Source organism: Centroberyx affinis, unplaced genomic scaffold (genome assembly GCF_046629955.1).
Source record: "Centroberyx affinis isolate AG114_WGS23_722 - 3 ecotype Tasmania unplaced genomic scaffold, CSIRO-AGI_Caff_v1 ptg001336l_1, whole genome shotgun sequence".
Taxonomy (NCBI): domain Eukaryota; kingdom Metazoa; phylum Chordata; class Actinopteri; order Beryciformes; family Berycidae; genus Centroberyx; species Centroberyx affinis.
Genome location: NW_027279833.1, coordinates 192,755 through 219,562, shown reverse-complemented (window position 1 = coordinate 219,562; position 26,808 = coordinate 192,755). Strand labels below are relative to the sequence as shown.

Here is a 26,808-nt window from a genome sequence, read left to right as displayed (position 1 = left end):
GCAGCAGCACGGCCAGGGGGATGGTGCAATCCCTCAGTAATAATGTCAGTTAATGCCTGTGTAGGAACCCAGTGCATGTACATGTCATTCAATATTATAACCAATGCATAATGATATCAATCTTAAATCCATAGTTTACATCCAGTATTCCTCCTTTCATTTCATGGCTTCATCATAAGTGATAGATTAGAGAATAGAGAAATAGAAATAGATTTTTGACCAGGCCTGCTGAAGCCAATGCAACAGTCGGTCAAGGAAATGGGTCTTTTCAGATTCTTTGAGAAATAATAGTCAATTTTGTTTGAAAATGTTGCCATTGTTGGTCACCCATGTTTTCATTGTGAATGTGCATATCCACATTGATTGTCCCTTTAGTCAGATTTTAAATTGCATGTCATGGCCCTAAAATAATCAACTATGCTCCATCTCTGTGTGGGTTGCTCTGTGTAGGCTGCTACAATATGTCTGATTCAGCAATTACACATACAGAAACAATCACAGGATGTATGACAGACAAGCTCTATTGTGGAGAAGGCTGCAACTTAATGGATTAAGGAAAGGAAAAGGTAACTGAGCGAATTGGTTTGGGGGTTAGCAAATCTTTGCGAGTTTGCTTTGGTTTCATATATTTGCCTCAAATGTTCAAACTTGTATTTGAAATGTAGAACATTTGCTCTGTTTGTTCTACCTCTGCGTGTGTCTGTGTTTGTGTGTGTGTGTGTGTGTGTGTGTGTGAGAGAGAGAGGGAGAGTGGTGGGGTTTGAAGAATTTTGTCTTAAATTCACCCACATACAGGTTTAAGAAGAAGTGCTGCTTTTTATTTGTGACCAAAACAATGCTTGCAACGTCACTTAACAGAAAGCCTACAAAACATACAGTACAGAATGAAATGTGCAATACTGCTCAGCACTCAAGCGTGATGTCAGGCATGAGGAAGAAGCAGTAGTCTACAGCATTGATTCCAAGTTGCATTACGGAATGCATTTCCTTGACAACAAAACTGTGGGTCACATGTTAAATGTTGTGAGCAGGAAGCATCTCTCCTTTTACCCTCATAGTGCTTGTTTCAGAGCCAGAGAATCCAGTTTCAGATGAACTGACAAGGAAGTTAAACCACATAAGAGTACCTGCAAAAGATATGTCCCACAGTGAGTAAATCTGTTTTATATATAAAAAAAAAATCTTTGATTCATGTTTTCAGATGTACAATCTATCAGTGTTATATATTGCAAATGAATGTTATGCATTGTAATAAAGGGAAAACTTGCTCTAGGTTATGCTCTAATTCTGTTCTTGTTCTATATATAAAAAACAGGTGCATTCTATTTCTCAGTGTCATGTATTGCAAATGTAATGCAACTTGCTCTATGTTAGTCATTGGAAGGGCTGGTAAATAACAGATTGCATGTAATGGGATTGCAGTAATTTTATTACAAAAATGGTAACAATTGCTGTTAAAAAAAACAGCAATCATATTATGTTACTGGGTTTGTGTATTCCAGCTGATTACAGCACTCATTACAATTAAGCAGGTGACTAGTAATTTGTAATGGGATACATTTTGAAAGTATCCTTCAATCATCACTGTGTTGGTTTGCAGACGGCATGACTGACATGAAGCAGACGATGATGGTCGTATCCATGGAGGAGGAATGGTCCTCTTTCAAATCTCTGCTGCAGGATAGTTTTGGGGATAAAAGCCACCAGCTGTCCTTTAGATCTCTGGGACCAAATCAAGTCTGTGACGTGACGATGGATGGTAGATTGGTGACCTTGCACTACGCTGTTTTGAAACAAGACATGACAGAGGAGGGCACCAGCCAGGCAGTGGATAGTTGCTTCAAGTCTTGTGCCCATGGAATCCGTACGTTTCTGCTGCTGATCCAAGGTGGACGTTATACAAAGAAGGAGAGAAGGATGATAGAGATGCTGCAGGCATACTTTGGGGTCGAGGCTCTGAAATACCTCTCAGTTCTCTCTCTGGAAGGAGGCACGGTTGTTGATGTCTTAGATGACTCCCTCCTGGAATTGATCAATGTGTGTGATGGGAGGTATTGCCGCATCACCGGGTCGCCTGCAACAAGTGACGAACTCGGTGCGCTGCTTGAGATGGTCGACTACATGCTGACGGAAAATGGTGCGGCTGGTTACACTGAGAGCATGCTCAGTGAAGCCAAGAGGAGGACCACAGAGGATACAGCCATGAAGATGCTGAGGCAGAAGGTCCAAGAGGCCGAGGAGAAGGAGCAGGCCTTCAACCAACTGGTTCAACAACAGGAGGAAAGTAGAGCAAGAGAGGCGGAGGAGCTGAAGTCTAAGCACGCTGAGGAAAGAAGGAAGGAGGCGGCTGAGAAAAGGCAATATGAAACGAAGAGAGAGAGCCTGGACGAGGCTGTGAGGAGCCACCGAGCCATGTTACAGCTCCAGACGAGCACCGCTAATGGTAAGACTTAAAAAAGTATCCCACTTGATTATTATGTTGTTTTTCTACCAAAGTACACATTTTCTCAAGTTCTTTTTTTCAGCTGTTTCATGAGTTTCAAGTCATTCGCTTTCAAGATAAAAGACAATACAAACCTATGGCATCACGTTCCTGTGCCCCAAACATCTAAATTTCTACAAAACAAAATTGTAGATGTTTAATAGTTATAGTAACATGTCCATGCAATTTGCTTTCAACCATTTCATGTGACTCAATTTCATGATTGCTCTGTCATCTTTTCTGAGGGCTACTAACTCAAAACAACTGAAGAAAAAGATAGTAAGGATTTTTTTAGGAAATTGTCTGCTTTCAGAAAATTTCCTTGTAGCTGTCTTTTAATATGGACGACATTATGATGCAGCGACTTCTCCCACTAGGGGGTGATACAGTTATACAGTGGTTTGGGCATTCATTACTGGAAGTCTACATCTAATATTCAGTTTTATACATCAGCCTACATAGAAGAGATGGTCATAAAATGTCTATGCTTCATAAAAACTACTGTCAACAACTACAGTCGAGGTGCCCTTTGGCAAGGCACTTAACCCCCAACTGCAGTAGGATATTGTTAGAGTGCATGTTCAGCAAACTTTCACAGATAAATAGGTCAAAAGTAGAATGGTAAATAAAAAATACTTTGCATACAGTATAGTACATAGTGGGCATGTTAATTTTCTACCTCTCCTTAACATGTGTCATATTCTAATCATTTTAAAGATGTATTCTAACATCCATTTTCTTTTTCTTTTTTGGCCTGGCCGTAAAAGATGAGGATGTGAGGAAAACCTCAGTCATCCTGTTGGGTCTGTCCGGCAGTGGGAAATCTTCTGCTGGAAATCTTATTCTAGAAAGGGCAGGTAATCAATACTCAGTTAATGAGAATTGTCGCGACAGCCCTGAGCCAACCTTGGCTTGTGAGAGAAAGGAGGTGTTGGCAGAAGGGAGTCGACTCATCCTGGTGGACACCCCCGAACTGTGGGACGAGGACGGGACGGAGAACCTGGAGCTGGTCAAGGACTGCCTGGCTCTGTCCCTCCCAGGACCCCACGTCTTCATGCTGGTGCTCCAGGTGGGGCGCTTCACCCAGGGGGAGAGCGAGATGCTGGGGCACCTGCAGAAGATCTTCGGACGAGAGTTTGTGGAGCACACCGTCGTCCTGTTCACTCGCTGCGACGACAACCTGCACAGGGCTCAGAGGATCACCGACTATGTGGCCGGTGCCCACGCAAGTCTCCAGGATCTCATCCGGAAGTGTGGGAGCCGTTATTATGTGCTGAACGTCAGGAACTCCCAGAATGCTCTGAGCTACCCACAGGTGAAGGACCTGCTCTCGGGTATCAACAAACTGGTTGCTTCACACGGGGGAGGCTGCTACTCAACTAGGAGATTTTCTATGGAGGAGCTAAAGGAGAGGAAGAAAGTGATAGAGGAAAGAAACTAGGGGCATGGCTGTTGATCCATTCAGTAATGTTATAGGTAAAAGTAAATAGTCTGATAAATTGTTTCCAAAGGTTACTGTGACACAGTAAACTGTCTTGTCTTTAGCCCTAGTCTCTACTCCAAAACACTCTGAGTTGTAGCTTGAGAAGAGTCAGCTCAGTTAACCTGAACAAACTGTTAGCTAGCTAACTAGCCAGCAGGCTAATTTGATAAAGCAACTGATATTAATGTTAGCATGTGACTACTAGCCACTAACGCTGGTTTCTACTAGCTAGTGTGCAAGTCAGATGTCTTTACAAGACAGTGATAGTTAGCTAACCAGATACTGCAGATAGCTATCTAACAAGCTGACATTATCTAAACACAAAATCGATCAGATGTATCAGTGATTAAAAAAAGTTCATAAACACTATCAGCTGTTCACCGGCCGTGTTGACCGAGAGCTGAGGACCTCCCATATGGCCGCCAGAAGGTGTGTTACATCACCAGAAGGGATTCTGACGCTTGCAATAATAATAGAACACACAGCAGCAATTATTATTTTTCCTTTATAATGTGTATTGAAATAATGACTTGATTTTATGGTGGTGTAGGGATTTTTAAACATGCAAATGGAACAATAGCAGAACACAACAGAAATAATTATGTTTCTTCATAACATTAGAGAAAGGTTGGAGGAAGAGAAAAGCACAGCTGCAGATTTCATTTACTTTGGAACTTCCCCATTTGGTAAAAGCACATTGGTCTGACAAGTTTATGAGATGTGTTTGTTGATACTGTGATTGCTTAATAGTTACATCCTAAAATAGCATTCTTCAAATGCACTCGCTTGCCAAAAATTTGGAGTGAAGAAATGACACGATTGCATAAAAACATGATTGATGATTAGATTTCATTATGGTTGTTAAAGGGTAACTGCTGAATTATTTCTGTTCAGTCTGTGACATACTTGATTGTCTTGCAATTTCACAAATGTAAATCATGATCCTTATTATTTCCTACTATATGCTAATCATCTTTGTAATCATTACAGTCTTTCTTACGGTTACTTTTAACCTCATCTTTGTACTTCTAAAGACATTTTATGTTGGTGTTTTATCTCTTGTATGGTTGCGATGCATCTGAAGCTTATTATGCTGCAGGATTGAAAGATACTATACACAAATCAAGATACACATGATATCTCAGTGTGATAAACTGTATTTTATTGAGTTCTTTATAAGTTGCATTGATAATATGATGTGAAATATAATATTATTCCGCTTAATCTGTTAACAGCTTGTTGTATTGGCACCATTTTGCTGCAGCTGCTCTAGAACCAAGTATCGGTTGCAAATATGCAACCCTTTCCTCCATAATATTAAGATCATGAGATGCCCAATGTTCAAAAGATCAATTAACATAGAATCAGTGACTTAGCAGCAGCCATGTGGCAGGATGTTGTGGAAACATGGCTGCTGCTAAAAACAGTAATATGTGCACTTTATTTATTTAACAGCTCTGGTCTGACAGCAGTCTGGGTTACAGGGCCAGGGTGTTGTCAATCCACTGGGTGTACTGGGAGATAATGGTGTATATTCCAGGCTTTTTCACTTGGCCACACTTCTTCCCTCCATTTGAAGTGATTCCCACTGCCACCCCATTGTAAAGCAGAGGACCTCCCGAGTCGCCCTGAAACAGAACAAAAACACAAAAATATGAGACCTTTAAGGGACATAAAACTGAGTTTCAGTATTTAAAGCTGCACCAGACAATACACACACAGAGAGATGAGTTTCTCTCCTCCCCAAAACTGTTATGTTATTATGACTCCATTAAGACTGATTTAAAAAAGATGGAAAAGTTGCTAGAATATGCAGGGTGACTTTCTGCGGACATATGTTTGTTTTCTAGTTCAGAACTGTTGGCACTATTAAAGATAAAAGCTAATTTTGGCAAGAAACCTAAAATAAAAATTCTGTAATCAGAAAATCAGTCTCCAATTAATTGTCAATAGAGCAACCGTTGGCTATCCATCGACGACATTATAGATTATTTTGCTCTCTGGTTTTTCATGTGCACAGATATGGATTAAACTGTCCCAGAGTAATACAAGTGAATCCTTGAATTGAGTGGAATTCCCCTTTAGGAGAATACAGTCAAACTAGCTTGATGTAGTCTACACTATTTGTTGACATGTACAAACATCTATGATATGATCAACATTCATGAACAGCCATTGTGTAGAAGAGAAGAAAACAAGCCGTAAAACTTACATCACAAGCGTCTTCTATGCTGTATGTTTCATTGCAAGGTTTCGGGCATAACTTGTACGCACACATCATGTTGATGGTGAACTTTCTGCCATAGTAGTCGCGGCGTCCACAGCGAGCGTGGTTGACCACTTCAATGAACAGCTCTTTGAGCTTGTCTGTTCTGCCCGCCAGGTTGTTGACGGATCCCCAGCCGGCCGTGTCGACCGCAGCGCCTGTGCCAGGGTTCGTGCCGTTTGTTCGCAGGTATTCCACCGCTCTTACAGCTTCAGAGGCCACGATGGGACGATCCAACTAGAAGTCACAGACAAAACACATGTTGGCTCTCAAAGGTGCACCTACACTGAATGTAAAAAATATAAGAAAGACCTTCCCAGTATTGACTTGTACCCACTTTTGTCCTGTCTCTCTTCTATCTCAAAGCTTAGAAATATTTATTTAGCCTGTTTCCTCTCCTTAAAGGGGTAACAAGAAAGTTTTTGCTGCTCCATAGCAGAAAACTCAGGGGGTTGATAGGGTTGTTGAACAAGACCAGTGATTTGCCAAGTGCTGAGATTTCTGGCTTTTGAAACTCTTCAAAACTTTCTGGCCTGTACTTTGGTACAAAAACTCCCCGCCTGCTGACATTTCAAGACACTCCCAAACTATGAAACCATATTCTTCTGAAGTATTGCAATCATCTTACAGAAAAAAAAAAAAATGAAATTAAATTTACCATGCATTGATAAATCCTGTATCAATAACAAATGACACAAAATAGTAACTTACCTTAATCAAAGCAATGTCATTATTATAATGTGTACTGTAATCTGGGTGATTGTGAACTTGCAAAATGTCAAAGCTTTGCTTCGTCTCTTCAGTCTCGCTCAGGGAGTGGGCACCCAGGACTACTCTCCTCCCATTTGGCCTGTGAAAACAGCAGTCAGATCATATTTGTGGAACTGCCTCCCCTGCAAATCAAAAACTGTCCTACCAGAACGATGTTCAAAAAGTAGGTGAGAACATTACTTTGGAACAAACTGAGAAGAGGCCAGTAATAGGACATTTTACCTAGTGCAATTTGATCTTAGATTGGGTTTTTATTGGGTTTTGTATTATTGGTAGTTTGTCTTCTACTGACGAACACAACTCAATATTTTAATTAACATTTCTCTTCCCAAAACAAATCATCGTGCTGAGAACATGACCTACTCACCCTGATGGCAGACAATGTGCTGCAGTCATGACCCACTGATCTGCTATGAGAAACCCTCCACACTCATGTTTCGTGGTCTCTCCCTCTGTGAACTGGATGGAAGCCATGTAGGGTCGTGAGTGGGCCGCCGCCTCTCTGCCCCCCATTATAGCCTCAGCTGAAATGATCAAATCACACACACACAAAACCAAATGAATTTAGATAGAGTGGTGACTTTTTAAGATAAGAGTTAACATAAGAATAAGCATTCAAAGAGAAAAGAAAATATTGATGTAAATCAAAATGTATGAAATCATCATCAGTCCATGCAGAAAGTTATTAATGAAACAAATTTCAAAATAGGCATTTTAGCATTTCTTTTTGGACAAAAGAACATAGTAACAAAATACAATCAGTAACATTTGAGAGAGAAAAAAAATGAAGGTTATTGCCAAAATAAGCTTTAGATTTCATGTTGATAACCTACATGTAGCAAAATATAGGTACAATCAGCTGAAAGTTAAAAAATAGAATAATGAGTAAATAAGGTCAAAATAGAGTGTTGCATACAGGCAATAGATCAGCATTATTAGAATAATACCAGTCTACCTGCAACAATATACATCTGGTACTACAAGCTGACAGAGAAAAAAAGTTGCTACAAAGTCATCGTTAACAGATATATCAGAGAGTTATTAGAAAACATCGTCAGAGTAAACTCACTCTGTGAAATGAGAGCAACAACAAAAACGGCAGCAGCCAGGAGCAGCACTTTCTCCGGGGCCATGATGTCGGTTCGACTTGACCAACAGCGGCAGCGCTGGTGTTTTAAAGGCTGCAGCTCGGAGGGGAGGAAGCATAAATCAAGCAGATGTGGTGCAAGACACGAGTGGGAGGCTGACAATCCTCCTGTTCCCCGTTTCCCAGCTGGAAAAACAGGAAAGCAAACAACATCTACAAGACCTACTTTCACTTTTATAGATCACTTTCCCAGCTTCTAATTTCTTGGCATTTCTTGACATTTACACATGCCATTTGCTGTACCATGAGTGCATCCTTTTTTTATGGTGTGACTTTATAGTATGTACGACTGGGAATCAAACCCCTAAACCTGCTGCTAGTGTTTAATGTGATGTGAATTCTCTGAAGGCACTGACAACAAACGCAAAACAAACAAATATTTCATCCTCGAGCCACGTTCACTCTAATATCTTGTCCTCTTCTGCCCTACATGTGGGTGAAGTTTGGATCAGAGAAGAGCAAAAACACACACATCCCAGTCCTCAGCAACAGGCACTGGACAGAATTCAAAATATAAGGAAGAAATATGAGGTGCTGTGTGGGCCAGAATTAATTCTCTATCTCTCACAGTTGCTTGCTCCCAAAGGAGAATAAATTTAGCAGAAATGTAGAAATTATTACTGTGTGTCATTATTGTGCTCCTTAATAATGTTTCATGTTGCATAATGCTGAGTTTTGCACCGACCTCTGACCTCCTGCACTAAAAACGCAACACTCACAGGAAGAGGACATTCTCCTCTTCTCTTCTTCCCGTAAATCGCAGCAGAAAAACATGGAACACTGCCAATCTAGAGCAAGTAAGACGAGGAATCCACAAGGTCGTGCATAGACGCACACACACACACACACACACGTGGTCGTGTGTACATACATGCGCATGCACACACACACACACACACACACACACACACACACTTGTAAGACCTCTCCAGTGAACAAATACACTGTGTGCCCCTTACAAAAATACCTTCCCTTCCTTTGAATAAACAAGAATGATTATCCGGAATATTCAATATATCTTTACAGTCAGGTCACAAAATATAAGCAGCTTGTCCATCGCACACACACACACACACACAAACACGCTCGCAAGACCATAAATTCAATATACCTATTGCTGAAACACCCACCCTTCCTGTAAATAATTTAATGAAACACTAGAATATTCAGTATATCTTAGACATAAAGTTAGAAAAAATGCTATCAGAATATTAGTGCCTTGAGCTGATGCAGGGCAAAATATACTGTAGACTGATGCAGATGGATAGCCTACTATTTGTTTTGATATTTATTGCATAAATACAATCTAAATATCTTACAAGGAATAAATATTTGCCGCACACTCAAAGTGACTTAACGACTTGCATAAATTATGAATAAAAACAGATCAGTCAGCTGAATATGTCAGTCTGAGTGTGCGGCAAACATTTATTCCTTGTTAGATGTTTTTTTTTTCCTGCACTTTACAGATTTGGGGCTGTGGTAAATATCATAACCAACTTCATGACAATCTAAATGTCTGTTTCTAGGTCCTGAAATTCCTGAGGATGGTGAGTTATGCGGCTTACAATGAAAAGCTGTTTTGTAACTTGTGACTGCAGCCTGATGATGACTTGTCACTCTGGATACACTCTGGTTTTTAGCGAGGCAACGTAAAGTGATGACATGTCTTTGTCTCCCTGGATATTGGTTGTCAGCCACTGTTAAAATGTCTTATTATAACATTATAATGTACTCACTTGCCACAGTTTGACTGACAAAACAGCTGCAGCTCTTCTGAGAGTTTGACTTTTTGTTTTTACCTTAATTTATCCAGTGAAGGTTTTTCAGCACCGCCCTGCTTCACATTCACGATGTTCCTCGACAGCAGTTGTTGAGGGAATGGAAACCTTTTCCCACTCGCTTTCCCTACCTAGATTTTCTCAGCTAGTCTGGAATTTGAACCGACAACCCTCCCGTCACAAGTCCACTTCTCTCTCAGTCTGCCCCAAAAAATTCACATTTCCTAAGTACATTTGTGTTGATGAGAGCGGTGCCCAAGGTTGTAATGTCCCAGTTCTCCAGTAAAGGTTAAATTTGCAGTGATCACAAGCAGCTATACTTTTTATTAACTTACCTATTAAAATATAACTTCTTTGAAGTCTAGTGAACTGTGAGGTGTACATTAAAGCTGCACTAGGCCATAATTTAATGTAATAATACAGCTGTTGTTTCAGCTTAAATCACAAAGAGGGGCTGCAGTAGAGAAAAACTAATTGAGGCCCTGTAGATTTGCCTTATTTGTTCAAATGAAGTTCTGGTGTTGGGTACGGTCACTTGCAGGAAATCTTCTTAAGGCACAGGATGTGACAAATGAAAACTTAAACACGAAATACAAAACTTTCTACTAAACAGCAGCGAGTGAGCACTCATTTTGTCGACATTTTGTCATCACCTCAAGCCCCGACCAGCCACTAAAAAGAAGAAATGTAGGTAATATCTGCATATGACGTCCTTCTAATTATCTCCCACGCCACTTGGGGCTGCCAAAGAGCAAAGTTGCCTTGTGCTGCTTTACATTTAAACAATTCTGTGTGTCTACGGTGCAACCACTCTTTACTATCCAATTAAGGGTTATATTTTAGCATTTGGTGTATTGCTATCATTTGTGCCAGGGAGTCCATTTTAGAATAATATATAATAATAGTAAAATAATAAGTGCAACAAGCAATTTGAATTGTGTTATCATCATTTAAAACCAGTATCAACAATTTCAAGTTTCAATTCATTTTACAAGTTTCAAGACATGTAAAATGATGTTTGTGTCTATAATCTCACAATATACATACATTTCTTTTCCCTTTCAAACATGTTTCTGAGTAACCCAGCTGTTTTTAACTGTAATCTGATTACTGTGGGTTTCCTCTGACAGCACAGTGAAGCAAGACGAGCAGCGATAGATGCATCAGCATAACATGAGCCAGGTTTCAAACTCCTGTAGTCTGGCTGAATCACCATGATGACTTTAGTAGTGTAACCATTCATCCATTATTCATGACCATATTCAGCCAGTGCAGAGCCAGCAGCACCTGAGCACAGACAGGTGATGTAAGGGGATTCCTCGTTCAACACCTTCTGACAAAGAGAGGAAAACCTGAGCAGACCCAGACGGCAGACATCTCCCCTCCCAGACTTCATTAGGAAGGTGACAACAGATTGATAACAGGCTGCTCTGGGACCCTGGAACAGGAGGTGATGGAGCGTCATCCTGCCGTCTGAAGCCACCGAGGAGCACACAGGGTCACAATCATTTTATTAACAAGTACAATGAATCTATGAGAGTTTGTTGTAGTGGTAGAGGTGCAGAGATATACTGACAACTTACAGTAGTACAGAGCACATATATGATACAAAGATATCAGGACCTAATAAACTGTGCATACTGCCACGGTTGCTGTAATAACATTAATAAAAAAAAAAAAATCTGTCATGTATTGTAGCCTACGCATCCTGAATTGAATAGATATGAAAGCCTCATCTGTAAAAAAAAAGTAAACTTAATCACCAAATATTTTTTTTGATAATATTAATCAACAGTGGATATGACTGCTGAGGTGTTTTTACAAATTGTAGTTTTAGTTATACAACATTTATCGGAGACAGAGCTGCTCTGGAGGCAGAAATAATCTCATTGGTTTAGTTAAACCTCAATAATAGCCTACTTTTGAGAACGTATAAATGATAAATAAATATCTCGCTTGTCCTGGGAGAATTTCTCTTTGGCTGATTGTGTTTGGAGCCACATGAGGATGACTGTGGCAGAGCAGCCTGGCCTCACACCTTGTAAGTTGTTTTGCTGCGGGAAATGTGGGTTCAAAACAGGTTTCAAAACAACTTTTGTGCTGTGAGGTCCCTCAAGGCAGAGTGAACTGGTGAGGAGGAAATTGTCTGTGATGAATGGCTGCTGGTAATTACTGTATGTCGGATCCGTCGAGCTTGGCTTGGTTTGTCCCAGTGATGCCACACTGCTGTATACAGCCTGTACCTGCAGTGTCCAGTGGGCTGTATGGATTATGAATACGCCTTTGTGTTGCTCTGCTGCGTATGAACTGGAAAAACAACCAGCATTCTCAAAAACATGCACTGTGCGTTTGAGTGCTCACAATGAACATGTTTAAGCTTTAGAGCTTAATCAGCAATGAAGCAATGAAAGGTTCACACATTCACAAAACAGTTTATTCTTTTTATAGAGCGATGGATATTTTTTACAGTTTTCCAAATGAAGAGTTTGTTTGCAAAAACATACAACTCCATTTGTATTCATTTCTATAAATCAGGTTTTTTTTCAGGTAATATCAATCAAACTAGTAATACATTGTCAATAAGCGATATCCAAATGGATTTTGGACTCAGAAAGTATGTTATGTGAAGCATTACATACAACAGTCAATCTATCTGTTTTTGCAAATGAAATATTTTTAGCCTTTTGCACCTCATGCTGTCTTTCCTCATGTTTTGATTTGAGCCCCACTAACCTACATCTGTATCTGCTGTACGGAGAAGCATGAAACAAACTTCCAAATGATGCAACGCCTCAGGAAACTAGAATAATTCACATTATTGTCTTTATATTACCAGATAAGGGGCCTCATCGCAGAAATCAGACAAATTAATGTCTTTGTTCATGACATTTCGAACACGCTAACCTCCAGCACCTCCATGTGACCCCGCGGGCCCCACACTGAACACCCAGGTCTAAAGATGAGGCCCCCGAACCCCTCGCCTCCATTGAGACTCTAATTGAGCCTCAGCGCCAATTTTGACTCTCGGTGACCCTCGTGTTTTTCAGACCTCACTTCCTCTGCATGCTACTGACTCACCATTCATTTGCTGGCAGTAGTGCTGCTTCAATACAAGGCAGCAGAGGGGCCTGGTGCTTTTGGAGAACATCCAGTAACTGAAATCTCGCAGGTTCAATCCCCACAACAGCCAAAGTGTCCTGTTGAAATATCTTGAGCACGACACTGAACCCCTGACTCCTCAGTGTAAGATGTTTTGAATAAGAGCATCACCTAAATACCTAAAGTTTAATGTGATATAAATGTTAATAGTCTGAGTTTTCTGACTTTTTCACAGTTAAGGCTATATCTGTTATTGATTGGAGAAATTAACAGCAGTATAATACTATTCTGTTCATGTCAAAATGTACAAAGGCAAAAATCAAAACAGATTTAACAGTCTGGTATGTATTATACTGTTTGTGTCACATAATGATAATATTTGAAGCAAAATACAATACCTTTGCTTGTATGCAAGATGCTGTTGTCCCTGTACCAAACTTATTACTATATAAGTTGTGTGGTATGTTTTTGTGGTTTAGCTCACAGTATATCTGTCTGGAATTTTGCCTATGAAGATGCTGAGTCTGTTTCTTTTTTTTTTTTTTGCCTAGTTGTTTACCTGACAGAGATAACAACACAAATCGGACTCCTTACTCTACAGTCTGATGTTACTTCTTGACCTGCACTGCCCTCTGCAGGCATCAACAGCCAAAGAATACTGGAAAAAAATAGAATAAGGCACTTCATCTTAAAAACATAAGTTGTCTTGCTGCCTTGTAATTACAAGTTAACTGTAATAGTGCTGAGTCGTTGTTTTAATGTAGTAAAACTAGTTGAATTCACTAATTGATGAACTGCATTCTAGTGTTATATAGCCTTTAAATGGTGAAAAAGTTTTTAGTGCCAGTTGTTCTAAAATGTGTAGTCCTGGGTGAAGGGATTGGACTGGATACAAATTTGTATCATGATTATCATTGTTTTAATTTTTCTATATACCTGTATACGAATGCATGGTAAGGTCTCTTTCTACTCATCATTTTAAGTCAAAGATGAAGTTAAAGATGAGGTAGATTCAGTAAATAGAACTTCATTCCAAAATAGTATGTCCACTGTCTGAAAAAAATGACACCTGTTTCAACAAAGTAATTGACAAAACAAAAAAATAAAATATTGTACTTTTTGAAAGATGGATGCTAATCAAGCCACTTGGCTTGGATCCTTTATATTTTAGAGATATTTATTGAGTGAAATTCACGTAATGGATTTTTTTTTCCAGAATAGATTAATTGCATTTTGGACAAGAACATAATGAAAACACCATGTTATTGTAATGCTACAGTACTGAGTATTATTGATGAGCTGAAAAGCTCTATAAATCTCTAGATAAAGCTCTATAAATCTCAGGATAAATCTCTAGATAAATCTCTATAATATATAAATGCTCTATTGTGAAGTATCACACTTTTGATGGTCACCTGAGCATTTTTATTGTTGCCATGGTGAATAGTACACCTATGCCCTCAAGCAACTGAGCCCACCCAGGTACACAGACTGCTGTGTGTGTCGCGTGTCCCTGTGTGTACATTTGTGTGCGTGTGTGTGTGTGTGTGTGCATGTGTGTGTGTGTGTGTGTGTGTGTCTGTGTGTGTCTGTGTGTGTGTGCCAACATCCATATCTCATCCATGTGTGTGGTCTGGCACTGAACCAGTTATCAGAGGAGATCTTAACAGAGTCATTTTCCATTTTCTGTTTGCTAAATGTTTCATTACTCTCTCTCTCTCTCTCTCTCTCTCTCTCTCTCTCTCGCTCACTCACTCTCTCTCCCTCCCTCGCTCATTCCAATCTCTGCCTCTCATTCTCAGACATTGAGTCAGCAAGCCTGTCAGTCTGTCTGGCAGGCGATCAATCCATCAGTCCATTAATCAGTCAATCTGTCTGTCTGTCTGTCTGTCAGTCAATCTGTCTGTCTGGCTGTCTCTCTGTCTGTCTGTCTGTCTGTCTGTCTCTCCAACATTCAGTCCATCTGTCTGTCTGTCTCTCTGTCCGTCCTTGTTAATTGGTCTGTCTGTCTCACTCCTATTTTTTTTCTCAATTTGGGATTTTTAAGGATGTTCACCACCCAACAGATTGCAAACACAAACAGAATATCAAGAAAGAAGCACACACAAAATAAATCTGACTCTCAAATTAATTAACTGAAAAGTGTTTCAACTTCAATACCTAGAAATCCTGTAAGATGAGGTCAGTAAACGTCACACAGCTCGCTCATGTTCCCCAACCAGCCGGTCTGTGACGCTTTATACGAAAGGAAACCAAAGAGACAAGAGAGGAAAAGATCTAATGTTGGTGAGTCCAGTTTTCTCTGCTGCTGTTTAGGAGACAGAAGTTTTGATTTGTTCCTTCCTGTAGGTGGAGAAGTGACCAAACCAACACCAGAATTTAATTTGGGCAAATATGGTGAATCCATGGCATCTCAAGGATGGGACGCTCTATTGCAGTGCTGCCTTGTTATTTAGGCTGATAAGACAGGTGTATTTTTACATCAAAATCTTGCCTAGTGCAGCTCTAATAATAGTAATCATAATGAAACAACTAGAAAAAGGGAGAAGTGTGGTACATGAATATTATGTACAGCCATACTCCAGATCTTCATACAGGTGTTGGTTATTATTTCAGAGCGTCTTCAGCGGTATTTTCCCTTATTACAGTTTTTCTCAGTCGCTTTGGTACATTTCTCGAATCATCCTCGACATTTGCAAAACAGTAAGTGCATTTCTCAAAACAATTCGTACAAATAGCAAAACACCATGGATTACCTGCAAAAGCCAGTCTCTTGCTCAAAATCCTTAGTTCATCTCTCAAAAGTAAATATCTGTGTCAATGAACATGTCAGTGCCATCAGAATGACAAGTCCTTGTGTCATTGTGTACGGATAAGACAGTCAAATTGCTTAGTCATGTTGTCAATATAACAGTGTACTCTGGAGGGATGTTCTGATGTAAACTATGGCTAAAGTTTTGAAGACAATTATTGTAAATTGTAAGTTACACCTTAGTGTATATGGGAGATTGATTGCAAGAGATTGGACAGGATTCACATTTACGCTTTTACTGTTTGTACTGTAATTTGTTGACAGACCATGTCATTGCAATACATAAAAGAAAAAGACACAACTGTTTTACAGCACTGCATAGCACAAAGGAAAAAAATACAAAATTAGAAATGTAAACATAAGAAACAACCTTAGGCAGAACTGTACATGCAGCACTGTATGGGGAATTACAGTGCAGTCTTTCTATACCTAACGTTCCTGTCTTGTAACACTGTGTTGTGCTCTGTCTATATATACTTGTCAATTGAAGGTTCATGAGATGCACCTCTGAGCTATTTTAGAGAACTGGTTGATCATTGGTTGATCTAACGCTTCACACATTCCCCTTCATTAGTGAGAATCAAGTCAAGATTCACCTGAGAGCAATTCATCAATTCAGGACACATTTATAAAAAAAAGTCTAATAGAAATGTATAGAAAATATGCTTGACAGATTATGACAACTGGTTCAACCATTTTGCATGTAATGACTTATGCAATGAACTAATGCCTAGATGTTTTGGGGAGTAAGACTATTCAACAGAGAATCAGTATAATACATTTTGATCAACATGACAGAAGCAATTGATAATGTAGGAAACAGCAGACAATTGTACATAATCATTTGCATGAATGTGCGAAAGCATTTGCAATTTGTTCAAAAGAATGAGAAATTGCTTTTATGATGTGCACAAGTGACTAGATGATGTGGAGGTTGAACAAGTACTTTTGAGAATTTCAATTCTGATCTGAGAAATGTACCAAAGTGACTGAGAAAAACTGTAAGTCTATAAATGGAGCCCACATCTCTCTCTGTCTGTCTCTCTCTCTCTCTCTCTCTCTCTCCCTCTCTCTCTCCCTCTCTCTCTCCCCCCCTCTCTCAATTCAATTCAATATGCTTTATTGGCATGAATGTCATAACAACATAATCGCGAAAGCGTCTCAGAACAGTCAACTAAAAAGAATACAATTGATCTAACAGCAAAGTAAACAGTAGATACATTACTAAATTAGACAGAATCAGTTCAGCTAGTAAATTGAACAGATGAATAATGTCTCTCTCTCTCTCTCTTCCTCCCTCTCTCCCTCCCTCCCTCCCTCCCTCTCCAGTAGAGTGGTGGTCTTCTGCTCTGTGCTGGCGTGGCTCCAGAAGAGGGGGATTACTGTTAAACAGGTATAATCTCTGCTGTTTCCTCGCTCAGTCCGGACCCATCTGATGGGAGCCGGTGTTTAGAAGGGGCTTCACTGAGGAGATACTCTTTAACGCTAATCTCTCTAATCTCTTGTATTACTGCAGCCAGGGTCCCACAGGCCTCTGTCTCTCCAGATCACATCTAGGTTTGGGTCCAAAACTGAGATATCCCACCATTTGAAAAACATGACACTTACAAAAAAAGTTCAACAAAACTAGCACTTTTTTAAAGGCGAGTACGATGCTATCATATGGTTTCCTATGGTCCTATGGTTTCATAGGACCATAGGAAACCATATGATAGCAGTAACATAATTCCTTCATTGAAAAAAAAAAGATTTTGAAAATGAAAATACCAACTACATAATCTATATTTTAGGGATGTTGCATGATACATTTCAGGCAATGATTTTGGAATAGATTTTTATATTTTAGGCATTTAGCAAATGCTCTTAACCAGAGCAGCATACAGTATTTTGTGTGTGTGTGTGTGTGTGTGTGTGTGTGTGTGTTTGAATAGATGTGAATGTGTTCATATAATACTAATAATAATGATAATAATAACCTTTATTTGTATAGCACCTTTCATACACAACATGCTGCTCAAAGACAGATAAAAAGATAAAATTCATATAAAAGAACGAGCTAAATGCATTGCATTAAAAGAATCAAATCAAGGAAAATAGAACGATAAAAGAACACAACAAATACTCCCACTTTTAGATGCAGATTAGATGTGTGTGTCTGTGTATTTCAGTAATTCCATCTTTCCCAGGAGAAGTTGAATCCTGTAAATCTGACATTGCTCGTCTGTGTATGTGTGTGTGTGTGTGTGAGTACGTGTGTACGTGTGTGTGAATGCACAATCAAGTGTGTGTACAGCATGCCAGCAATCCCAGCCAGATTTTGGAGGAAATGTGTGTGACTCTACATGTTTGAATACGCCTGTGTGTGTGCGTGTGTGTGTGTGCGTGTGTGTGTGTGTGTGTATGTGTGTGTGTGTGTGTGTGCATGTGTGCGTCCCATATAACAGCCTGTTTTCTCAGGCATGGTGCAGGTACGTGTGCATGGTGAGTGCATAATGCTTGTGTATGCATGTTTGTACTGTGTAGATTTTGTATCTGGGTGCTCAGCTATTCCATTTTTCCCAGGAAAATGTGTGTGTGCACGTGTGTGAACGGCTGTGTCTGTGTGCGTCAAGCCCTGCCGTGTTTCCCAGGAGAACGCTTCTCTTCCTGGTGGTGGTCTCAGGAGGATCGCCGGGAGATTCCACCTTTCCCACATCGCTCCTTGATCCACCTGACTCCTCCTCGCCTCGCCCATAAGCCTGCCTTTTGTCCCCATCGGCGCACACCGCTCTGTTTGTTTGTACATCCAGAGAACGGGGTGAGAATGTGTGACAGTCCCACACAACCCCGAACACCGACTGCTCAGATTCCCAGACAGAGAGGGGAGAGAGAGAGAGAGAGAGAGAGAGAGAGAGAGAGAGAGGAAGATATAAAGAAACACAGAAAGAGAAAAGGTACATAAAGGTGCCAAGTTCATAAAGAAAATAAAGCCAGACACATCTGTAACTGGCTTGAAGAAATCAAAATAAAACTTAAACTTTGCTGTTATAAATCTCTGGTAAGAAATGATAGTCAAGCAGAAAATCTCAAAGTGCCAAATCAGAGACCACAGCTTGGGAATTGAAAAAGTCTGTCATAAAAATTCATGGCAAGAAAGACATGAATGTCTCCACAGTGTCATTAAAATGAGTGTAAAGATGAGATGCATTTACTTTTAAAACTCTATCAGAGAGGTGTATTTCCCATATTTTTGACATAGAATCAAAGGCTGTAAGAGATACAGAAAAGATGAAAATTGTATTAGGTGAGGAGAGCAATACAATTGATGTTGCTGCCAATTTTTTAGATTTCACAATTTGCGGAGTAAGAGTAACAAAGATGAATATTGAACAAACAGAAAAAAACCTCCCTTAATACCTGAAAGATTTTATTTCATTGTTTTTGTGTGTGATTTGTTTTTGATTAATTTTGTTGTTAAAGTACAGTACTGTGCAAAGGTCTTAGGCATATGTCAAAGAAATCCATAAAGCGAAGATGCTTTCAAAATGAAATGAAAAGTTTCTGAATATCAAAAATTTACAATAAACAGCAGTCTACTGACACACTAATGCAGAAAACAAATAAACATCTAAGACTTATAAGAAATTTATATAAAAAATCTAGGGCGCCTAAGACTTTTGCACAGTACTGTATATATCTGTAAGTATTGTATGCATGCATGAACTTGCTTTTACTTGTGTATATTGTATGTTAAGTGTTGTTACTTTAATATCCATGAGTGCTTTGGCACTTGCTAATAAAGCCACCATGACTCTGATTCTGACAGACCGAGCATGACAATGAAAGAATGAGGAAATGAGCAGGACAGAGGGATAAAGAGACACATAAACTGGGTTTTAATCAAAGTATTTTTGCAAATTATGATGTATCAAATTATAAAAGCTGAATAGAAACAACAAAATTTCCTCATCAAGGCAAAAAAGATTTTTTTTATGCTTGCTTGAATTCTGCGATAAATAGCAATGCAAAAGCACTTGTTGAATAAATAATAACGTAGGCTCGGCATGATCGGCCTGAAGAATAGTTCAGTGTCACTGCACAAAAGTTCAAAAGAGGCTTTGGATGCTCTGTAATATTGTCTGTAAAATATCTGTCCACCATGACCTCCACAAATGTTATACCTACTGTTGCTCTCATGTATAAGTCTCCATTGCGGTTGTATAGACACTAGTTTACAATATCACCAAGTGCATTTCTTTGGATTTCTTCAGATTAAAGCATGAAATATGGCCAACAATAGCAACAATAGCAGGCTGACTAGTACTCTGCACCTAATTTAATTCACATTTCAAAAGTTTGCCATGACCATTGATTGGAAACATTTAAATACAATAGGGGACAATGAAAGAGAAAAAAGAGATGGCAAAAGAGAATAAAAGGGAGAGATGAGGGGGAGGGGGGGTTTAAAAAGAAAGGCAGAGAAAGAGAAAAAGAGAGGGAAACATGTAGAGAGAGAACAAGAGACAGAGAGAGAGAGAAAGGGAGGGAGAGAGAGAGAGAGAGAGAGAGAGAGCGAGAGAATGATCTGGGAGCGCGAGCCTCGTCTGAACATGTTGTGAAAGTGAGGTTTTCAGACGTTGTAATTTACTCAGATTCAGATTCAGATCACTCTGGCAGAATATCGGACCACCTGCGTTTTCACACCCATGTGAGCAACTTCGAAACTCCTGGGAGCGACGAGGGAAAACCGGTGTTTTACTGAGCGAGAGATTTGAAGCCGATAACTATAGCTGCCATATAGACGCACTTCTGAGTTCTGACAGCCTGACATCTGCAGTGTGTTTGGGTGTACATGCATGTCTGTGGGGCGGTGCGCTAGCCCCGAGGCGTTCAGGGAGTTTAAAGCGGTTGTCAGAGTGAGGGAAGATGAATCTATTGGAAACTGTCAATGCTTTAATTGGGCTGACTGTTGATGCATTGTGCCACTGTGTCTTCTGTCTGACTCTCTTTCTGTCCTCCCTCCTTTCTCTCGCCCTCTTACTTTTATCTGGGGTTATTTACCTATACACATTATTAAATGTTTTATAGTTTTTCTTTCTTTATTTGAATGTGCTGCTGCGGTCTTGGTCTGATGTCTCCTTTAAACACCTTGTAAACTACGCTTCATTTCATTTGGACTAAGATTAAATAATTAATATAAATGTGAAAATATCTGGCTTGTGTCTGGTTGAATTCCCCCAGACAGGCTGGGAAAATCTCAGTGGAGGAATTAAATGGGAGAGTACCATTATTTTGCCTTTGAGGAAGACACTTGACACACTCCCGGAGAACAGTGTGTGTTGCTGTTTGTAATTCCCTTCTTTACCTGCAACTCCTACTCTGTCTCTGGCTGTTCTTAGCCAGTTTGAGGGTGGCAGGTTGGCCTGGAGGATTAGACGTTTAGTGATTTAGAGGTTGACCACAAACCAGAAGGTTGCAGGTTCCCAACACTGACAAAAGCTTGCAGTTGTTAGCATGTGAATATATCTACAAGCAACCATTAGTTTAGTTTATTTTCGTAAGGAAAATCACAACAAATAGACACAACATGCAGCTAAACACAGATTAAGCAGGTGAGGAAAAAAGGCCCAGAGGCGTTTATAGTATCTCACCTAATTAAAATGAAAACAATATGCGATAACAGCGATAAAAGATAAATAAAAGATAAATTAAAGATAAAAAAAACACAAAAAAAAAAACAACCATCATTGTTGTAGTGCCCTTGAGCAAGGCAGCAAACCATACACTGCACCAGGAACCAGGCGAACTGCACTCCATGAGAGGCCTCTGTGAGAAAATACAGTTGTGTATGTGTCGGGGACTGTGTGTGTATGTAGGAGGGACATGTGGAAAGACAAACTTCAATTGAGTGGCACAATCATTCATCCAAACATATGAGCAATTGTGTAACTTGTCCAATAAACTAATATTTGTCTATACTAATCATGTATCCTCCTCAATTAAAGGTGCTATGTGAAGCATTTTAACATCAATAAATCATTAGTCTACCACATTAATTCTGAGAAATTAGTATAATTACCGTAAACAAACGCCCTCATTGTGAGCCATCGGGTCGGTTTTGGAGCGAAATCTGCTGGATTGCTTTACGGCACAAAACAGGAAGAGGGCGCTGTTCTTCCAGAACAAACGGAGCTAACGCTTTCAGAGTTTCTCACAGGGAGTGAAAGCCTCCAACATGTTTATCCTCCTCAGTTAAGTGAAAAAAGAAAACAAACACACCCGGAGTGACACCAGGGAGGGGGACAAGTAGCAACATCTTTTTTGTACATGAAGCAACAGGGTTTATGGGTAATGTGGTCTTAATTTTGGGCACCTCAGCACCAACAATACCACTGGGGTGAGATAGAAGCTAACAATCGTCTCTACCATGGTCTTATTTGTTTACAGTGATTATACCAAGATATCTCAATTAATTTGACAATGATATATTGATGTTTAAAAATGCTATGCTGCTAAGTAACACCTTTAAATGTTCAAAGCAACTCTTGCAGGTAAAGGCTGCATCTCTTGCAAGGCCCCATAGTGACACAATGACAACTCCTTTGATGTGAAGCCCATGTGACATTATTGATGGACGTCTTTAGCCTGTTTGGAACAGCAGGTAATGATGTGGCATCTTCTGACCCACTCTAAGATGTACAAACTTTTATTTTTATATGACAATGCATTTACAGAGGATCACAAGAACAACGTGATAAAATATAAGATTCTGCCAGATGTTACGATAAGCGCGAGTCTTCTTGTGTGTGCGTACGGTTTGATTGGCATAGATGTTAATGGTGTGTCTTTGATGTGTGGGGTGTGACGGGTTCCCCCCTTTGATGCTGGTGTGACTAAGTGTCGGATGCAGGCCGGGGACGAGCGGAGGACTGGGGGAAATGGCTGAGGGTCACTCACTGCCGTTGACCCTTCAAACCATTTTCACAGAAGATTGAGAGTCACTCAGCGGAGGAAGGCATGCTGCCGGAGACTCAGTCTGCTGGCGTAAATAGACCTATGTGGCTGATCTTTGATCCTGGCTTCAAAAACACACACATACACACACACCGACTAGGATACGAATAGGATGAGTGCCAGGGAATTAAGACAATCACTGGAATATAGTTTTAAAAAAATCAATGTAGTGTAGTTTTCTGTAAATGACAGCTAAACCGACAATTGTTCAGATCTGTTCTGTAGGAAACCCATCTGGAACGTGATGCAGGTTAAAACAAATAACCTAAGAATTGTTTGGAAGTACCATTTGACCCTCTGGCAATTACACACACACAAACATATGCACATACACACGGGACTCTGAACCTGGAGATCTGGAGAATCAAACTGGCATCTTGGAGTGGGTTTCATCCGCTGTGCCCATTCACAATCACGGCAATGAAAACAAACGCTGAATCTGAATGATCCCTACTGTCAGTCAGGCGAAAGGCAATCTCTTTCATTTCAAGGAGTGTAAACACCTGGGGATTCTGGGACTAATTTGTTGAACATAGTTACAGTTGTCAAGGTAAAAGCCGCCCCATTTGAAGCGCCTCTCCCCGCAATGTTTACGTTGGAAGTGGTTGATTCCTCTGCCTCTGGCGTATTATGGCTAGACAGGACCGATTGTCAATAACTGTCACCCACAGAGGGGAGGAAGAAACAGGGCCCATCTGCCTTTGCCTGCCGTGTAATTAGCGCTAAAACAAAATGCTTTGTGTTGAAATGCAGAGACTGGCACCCCTGCCAAGTACACATAGCATCGCGTGCCCAAAGAAAACAGCTATGGGTGGCATGATGGAACATAATCGCCCTTTTCCGACTCATGAGGTATGCAAATGACGCAAATCTGGGACACAAAGGCACTATTACTGGCTAATTAAAAACATCTGAACTATGCCATCCATTCTGAGATGTTGTCTCCTGTTGTGTGTGGGTTTGTGCAGGCACAGCGAGAGAACGCACCTAAAATCCACCTGTTTCCCCCAGGGCTCTGCACTAAATAAGCCCTCCTGGAAAGGAGGCGATGCCTGCAATCCAGACTGGTAACAGATATATGCGAATATTAAAAGCACTTAATATTATCCTCTCCCGCCCCAGGAAAACAATTGCACCATTGTGCCTAGTACCCGACTGTGTTTTCCTCTGTGGTTTTTACTAATAGGAGTGATAAATACGGCTCTCTAAGTGGCTTCCCTTTAGATTTCTCTCAATGATAGCACCTCTACCAGACAGGCTGCGCCCACACAGCTGGATTAGTTTCATCTGTGCCTGAATCACTTGTGAAACACATTTATGACTGTGTGCAAAGAAGAAGGCGATCAATAATCCATATACAGTATTTTGACATTAATATAGGTCAAGTTTTAATTTAATAAAAATGCATTTCACTTTTCTTATAGCTTTTTCTTATGGCTCCTGTTGCAAAGGTTACAATAGCATAGAATGGGAATATTTCTTTGGCCTCATTATATCAGAGAGGTGCTGCTTGTAGGTCGGGGTATCTGTACTGAGTAGAACAAAATAAATATCCAAAGCAATCCACTCATAGAAAAAGCAAATAGGCTTTATTTTATTGGCTAATGCATTGCTTTTTAACTTTTTCTCAGAGACAAATGGCTTATGTTTTTATGTTTTATATTTAAACAGATGGTACGAGGTTCCATCTTTTATTCTGAAAGTGTAGGGTGTAAGCTGTGGGCCAGTTCTGGATGTTGGCCAAAGTGACCTCAAAACTTCCCTCATAAAAAGTAAAAACGTGTTTTCACTGGGGTTTTAACACCTGTGCCTGAAGGTACAATGCTGCACACTTTCTCCCGACATTGCAGGGTGCAAAACAGTTGACTAACTCCATAGTCTAACTCCATTATACGGCAATCACGCATCGTAATAGCTAATCAACATAAACCATAGAGATCACAGGGATTCCCCCCCGTTAGAGTGCAAGATCATAATTAGACACCCAATCAGCCATAACTCAGGAGGAAACAGAGGCAGAGTTGTTCGGCAACAACACCACAAGGAATTTCATCCCTTCACAGACACAAATCACCAAAATCCCAACCAAGTAAAACAAATCCGGGAATGGCTTTTGACTATTATAATGCCGCAGACTCTCTTTGACAAATTATTTCAAAGCAAACCACTGAGAATTACACGTGTATATGCTAATTATAAACAACCTTCCAATTTGCATTAGCAACCAATGGAAAACAGGGTTTTCCATCTGAGGTTAGCTAGTTGTGCTGGTATGATATGTTCTACAAATTTGAGTGGAATTCATTGTTTATTTTAGCTATAATGGAGAAACATTTTACTGTTTTATTAGCATTGCAGAGATACAACATCTTATATAATAATAATAATAATAATAATAATAATAATAATAATAAACTTTTTGTATATATCATCTTTCAATATTTTGAATTTTGTTTCATTTTCATTTACATGCTCTGTTACCCTTTTTACTCTTTGTTTTCAAACCTGTTTTTGGTTGGTATAATGACCCAATCTGCTCTTGGGGATCATCATGGGGTTAGTGGACAACTCAGATAGTGTTAGACAAATTGTCAGTCACCGAAAATAAATAACTGACTTTCAGGTATTTTCTGTGAGTGCACTTTTTTTTTTACCTCTTCTTTTGCACTTCATGAACTAATCAGCAAATTCAATATTTTTTTGGGGTCGTGTTCTTTTTGACAGTTTTTCCAAGCTCCAGGTCTGGTCTGTGTGCCTGTCCTCCTTCTAATCTGTCTGTGTGTATCCCTGCCTGCCTGCCTGCCTGCCTGCCTGTCTCTCTTCCAGGCCTGCTCTGCATTTGGAAAGCTCCTCACACCCGAAGAGCCTGTTTGCTCTGTTTGAGCCTGTCAAAACGCACAGGAACCTCCTCCCTCCTCCTCCCTGCCTTCCTTACCCTCCTTTTTCTCTTCTACCCACTCTCCCTGTGACCCCCCCCCTCCTCCCCAAACACAGGTTTGATTTATGGGGCTGTCGAGCTACCTGGCCCAGGACAGCAGGTTATTTCCATTACTGCTGGGATTCTGTAATAAAGGGATCCAATGTAATGGCATAGCACGGGGCCCAGCTGTCTTGTCCCAGCCGAGCAACAACAGAGCGCCACAGAACAAAAATATTCATAAAGTTTTGTTCTAACGCTGGATGTTGTTGGGTTTATCTGTGTCATGCTTGTGGGTACATGTGTTTTGAACTACGTTTTACTCAACAAACCTTGAGTGATCTAGTGTTTTTGTAATCTCTCTGTTTTTAATTCATGTTTGAGTCATGGAATGGAAATCCACCACACACACGGCAACTTGCATAGCCAAGGAGCCAGAAGCATAAGTCATTCTCATACGCCTACAAGAGGGGACTACTGCAGACTTGGTTTTAAGTACTAAATGCATTTATTTAAATTTGCATCATATGTAAATATGTGTGTGAGTGACACAAAGGCAGGCAGAGAAGTGACACAAAACTGGGAGATTTGAAGAATCAGGCTCTTCCACTGAAGTGCCTTGTCTGTCAGCAAGGCAGGACGGCTTGTTTGAGCGAATGCCTGAGCTCTTTGATTTCGGCTACATGTTGTTTTTGAATGTCCTGGCCCGACGTTGCATCACTTCCCCCCTGAGACAGACACAGACAAAAAGTGTCACTCACTTGTCGTTATCTCTGCAGCTCTGACAAAGGCAAATTCACACATTGTTTGAAAGCTCAGTGCCCCTAGCAGCTACCTGAGGGGTTACCTAACATGACTTTTGCCAAAAAAAAAAAAAATTAAAGGGACAGCACTATTTTTGGAAATATTACCCACATGTTAAAAACAGTAGAATTGTGACAGAATACGACTGCAACAGACAGGAGTATCTGAAATTGGAACAGCAACACCGTCATGGTTGCAGATTACAGTTTTAGTTCTACGAACATTTCTCAGAGGCAGAGCTGCTCTGGAGGCA

The 26,808-nt window shown here is 40.2% G+C and overlaps 2 protein-coding genes across 2 annotated transcripts; one reads left to right on the top strand and one right to left on the bottom strand.

Moving 5' to 3' along the window:
• The first annotated feature begins 1,076 nt into the window (after nt 1-1,076).
• LOC139649368 (GTPase IMAP family member 8-like) lies at nt 1,077-3,936 on the top strand. Its single transcript, XM_071525750.1, has 3 exons — nt 1,077-1,148; nt 1,601-2,443; nt 3,250-3,936. Exons 1-3 carry the CDS (start codon nt 1,139-1,141, stop codon nt 3,921-3,923), a joined length of 1,527 nt encoding a protein of 508 aa, XP_071381851.1. The 5' UTR covers nt 1,077-1,138; the 3' UTR covers nt 3,924-3,936.
• Nucleotides 3,937-5,438: 1,502 nt separating this feature from the next.
• On the bottom strand, nt 5,439-8,136 carry cfd (complement factor D (adipsin)). The gene is made up of 5 exons (XM_071525752.1): nt 8,072-8,136; nt 7,370-7,526; nt 6,943-7,081; nt 6,178-6,468; nt 5,439-5,593 (listed from the first exon to the last, which is right to left on the bottom strand). The coding sequence occupies exons 1-5, from the start codon at nt 8,133-8,135 to the stop codon at nt 5,444-5,446; spliced, it is 801 nt and encodes a 266-aa protein (XP_071381853.1). The 5' UTR covers nt 8,136; the 3' UTR covers nt 5,439-5,443.
• Nucleotides 8,137-26,808: the final 18,672 nt, after the last annotated feature.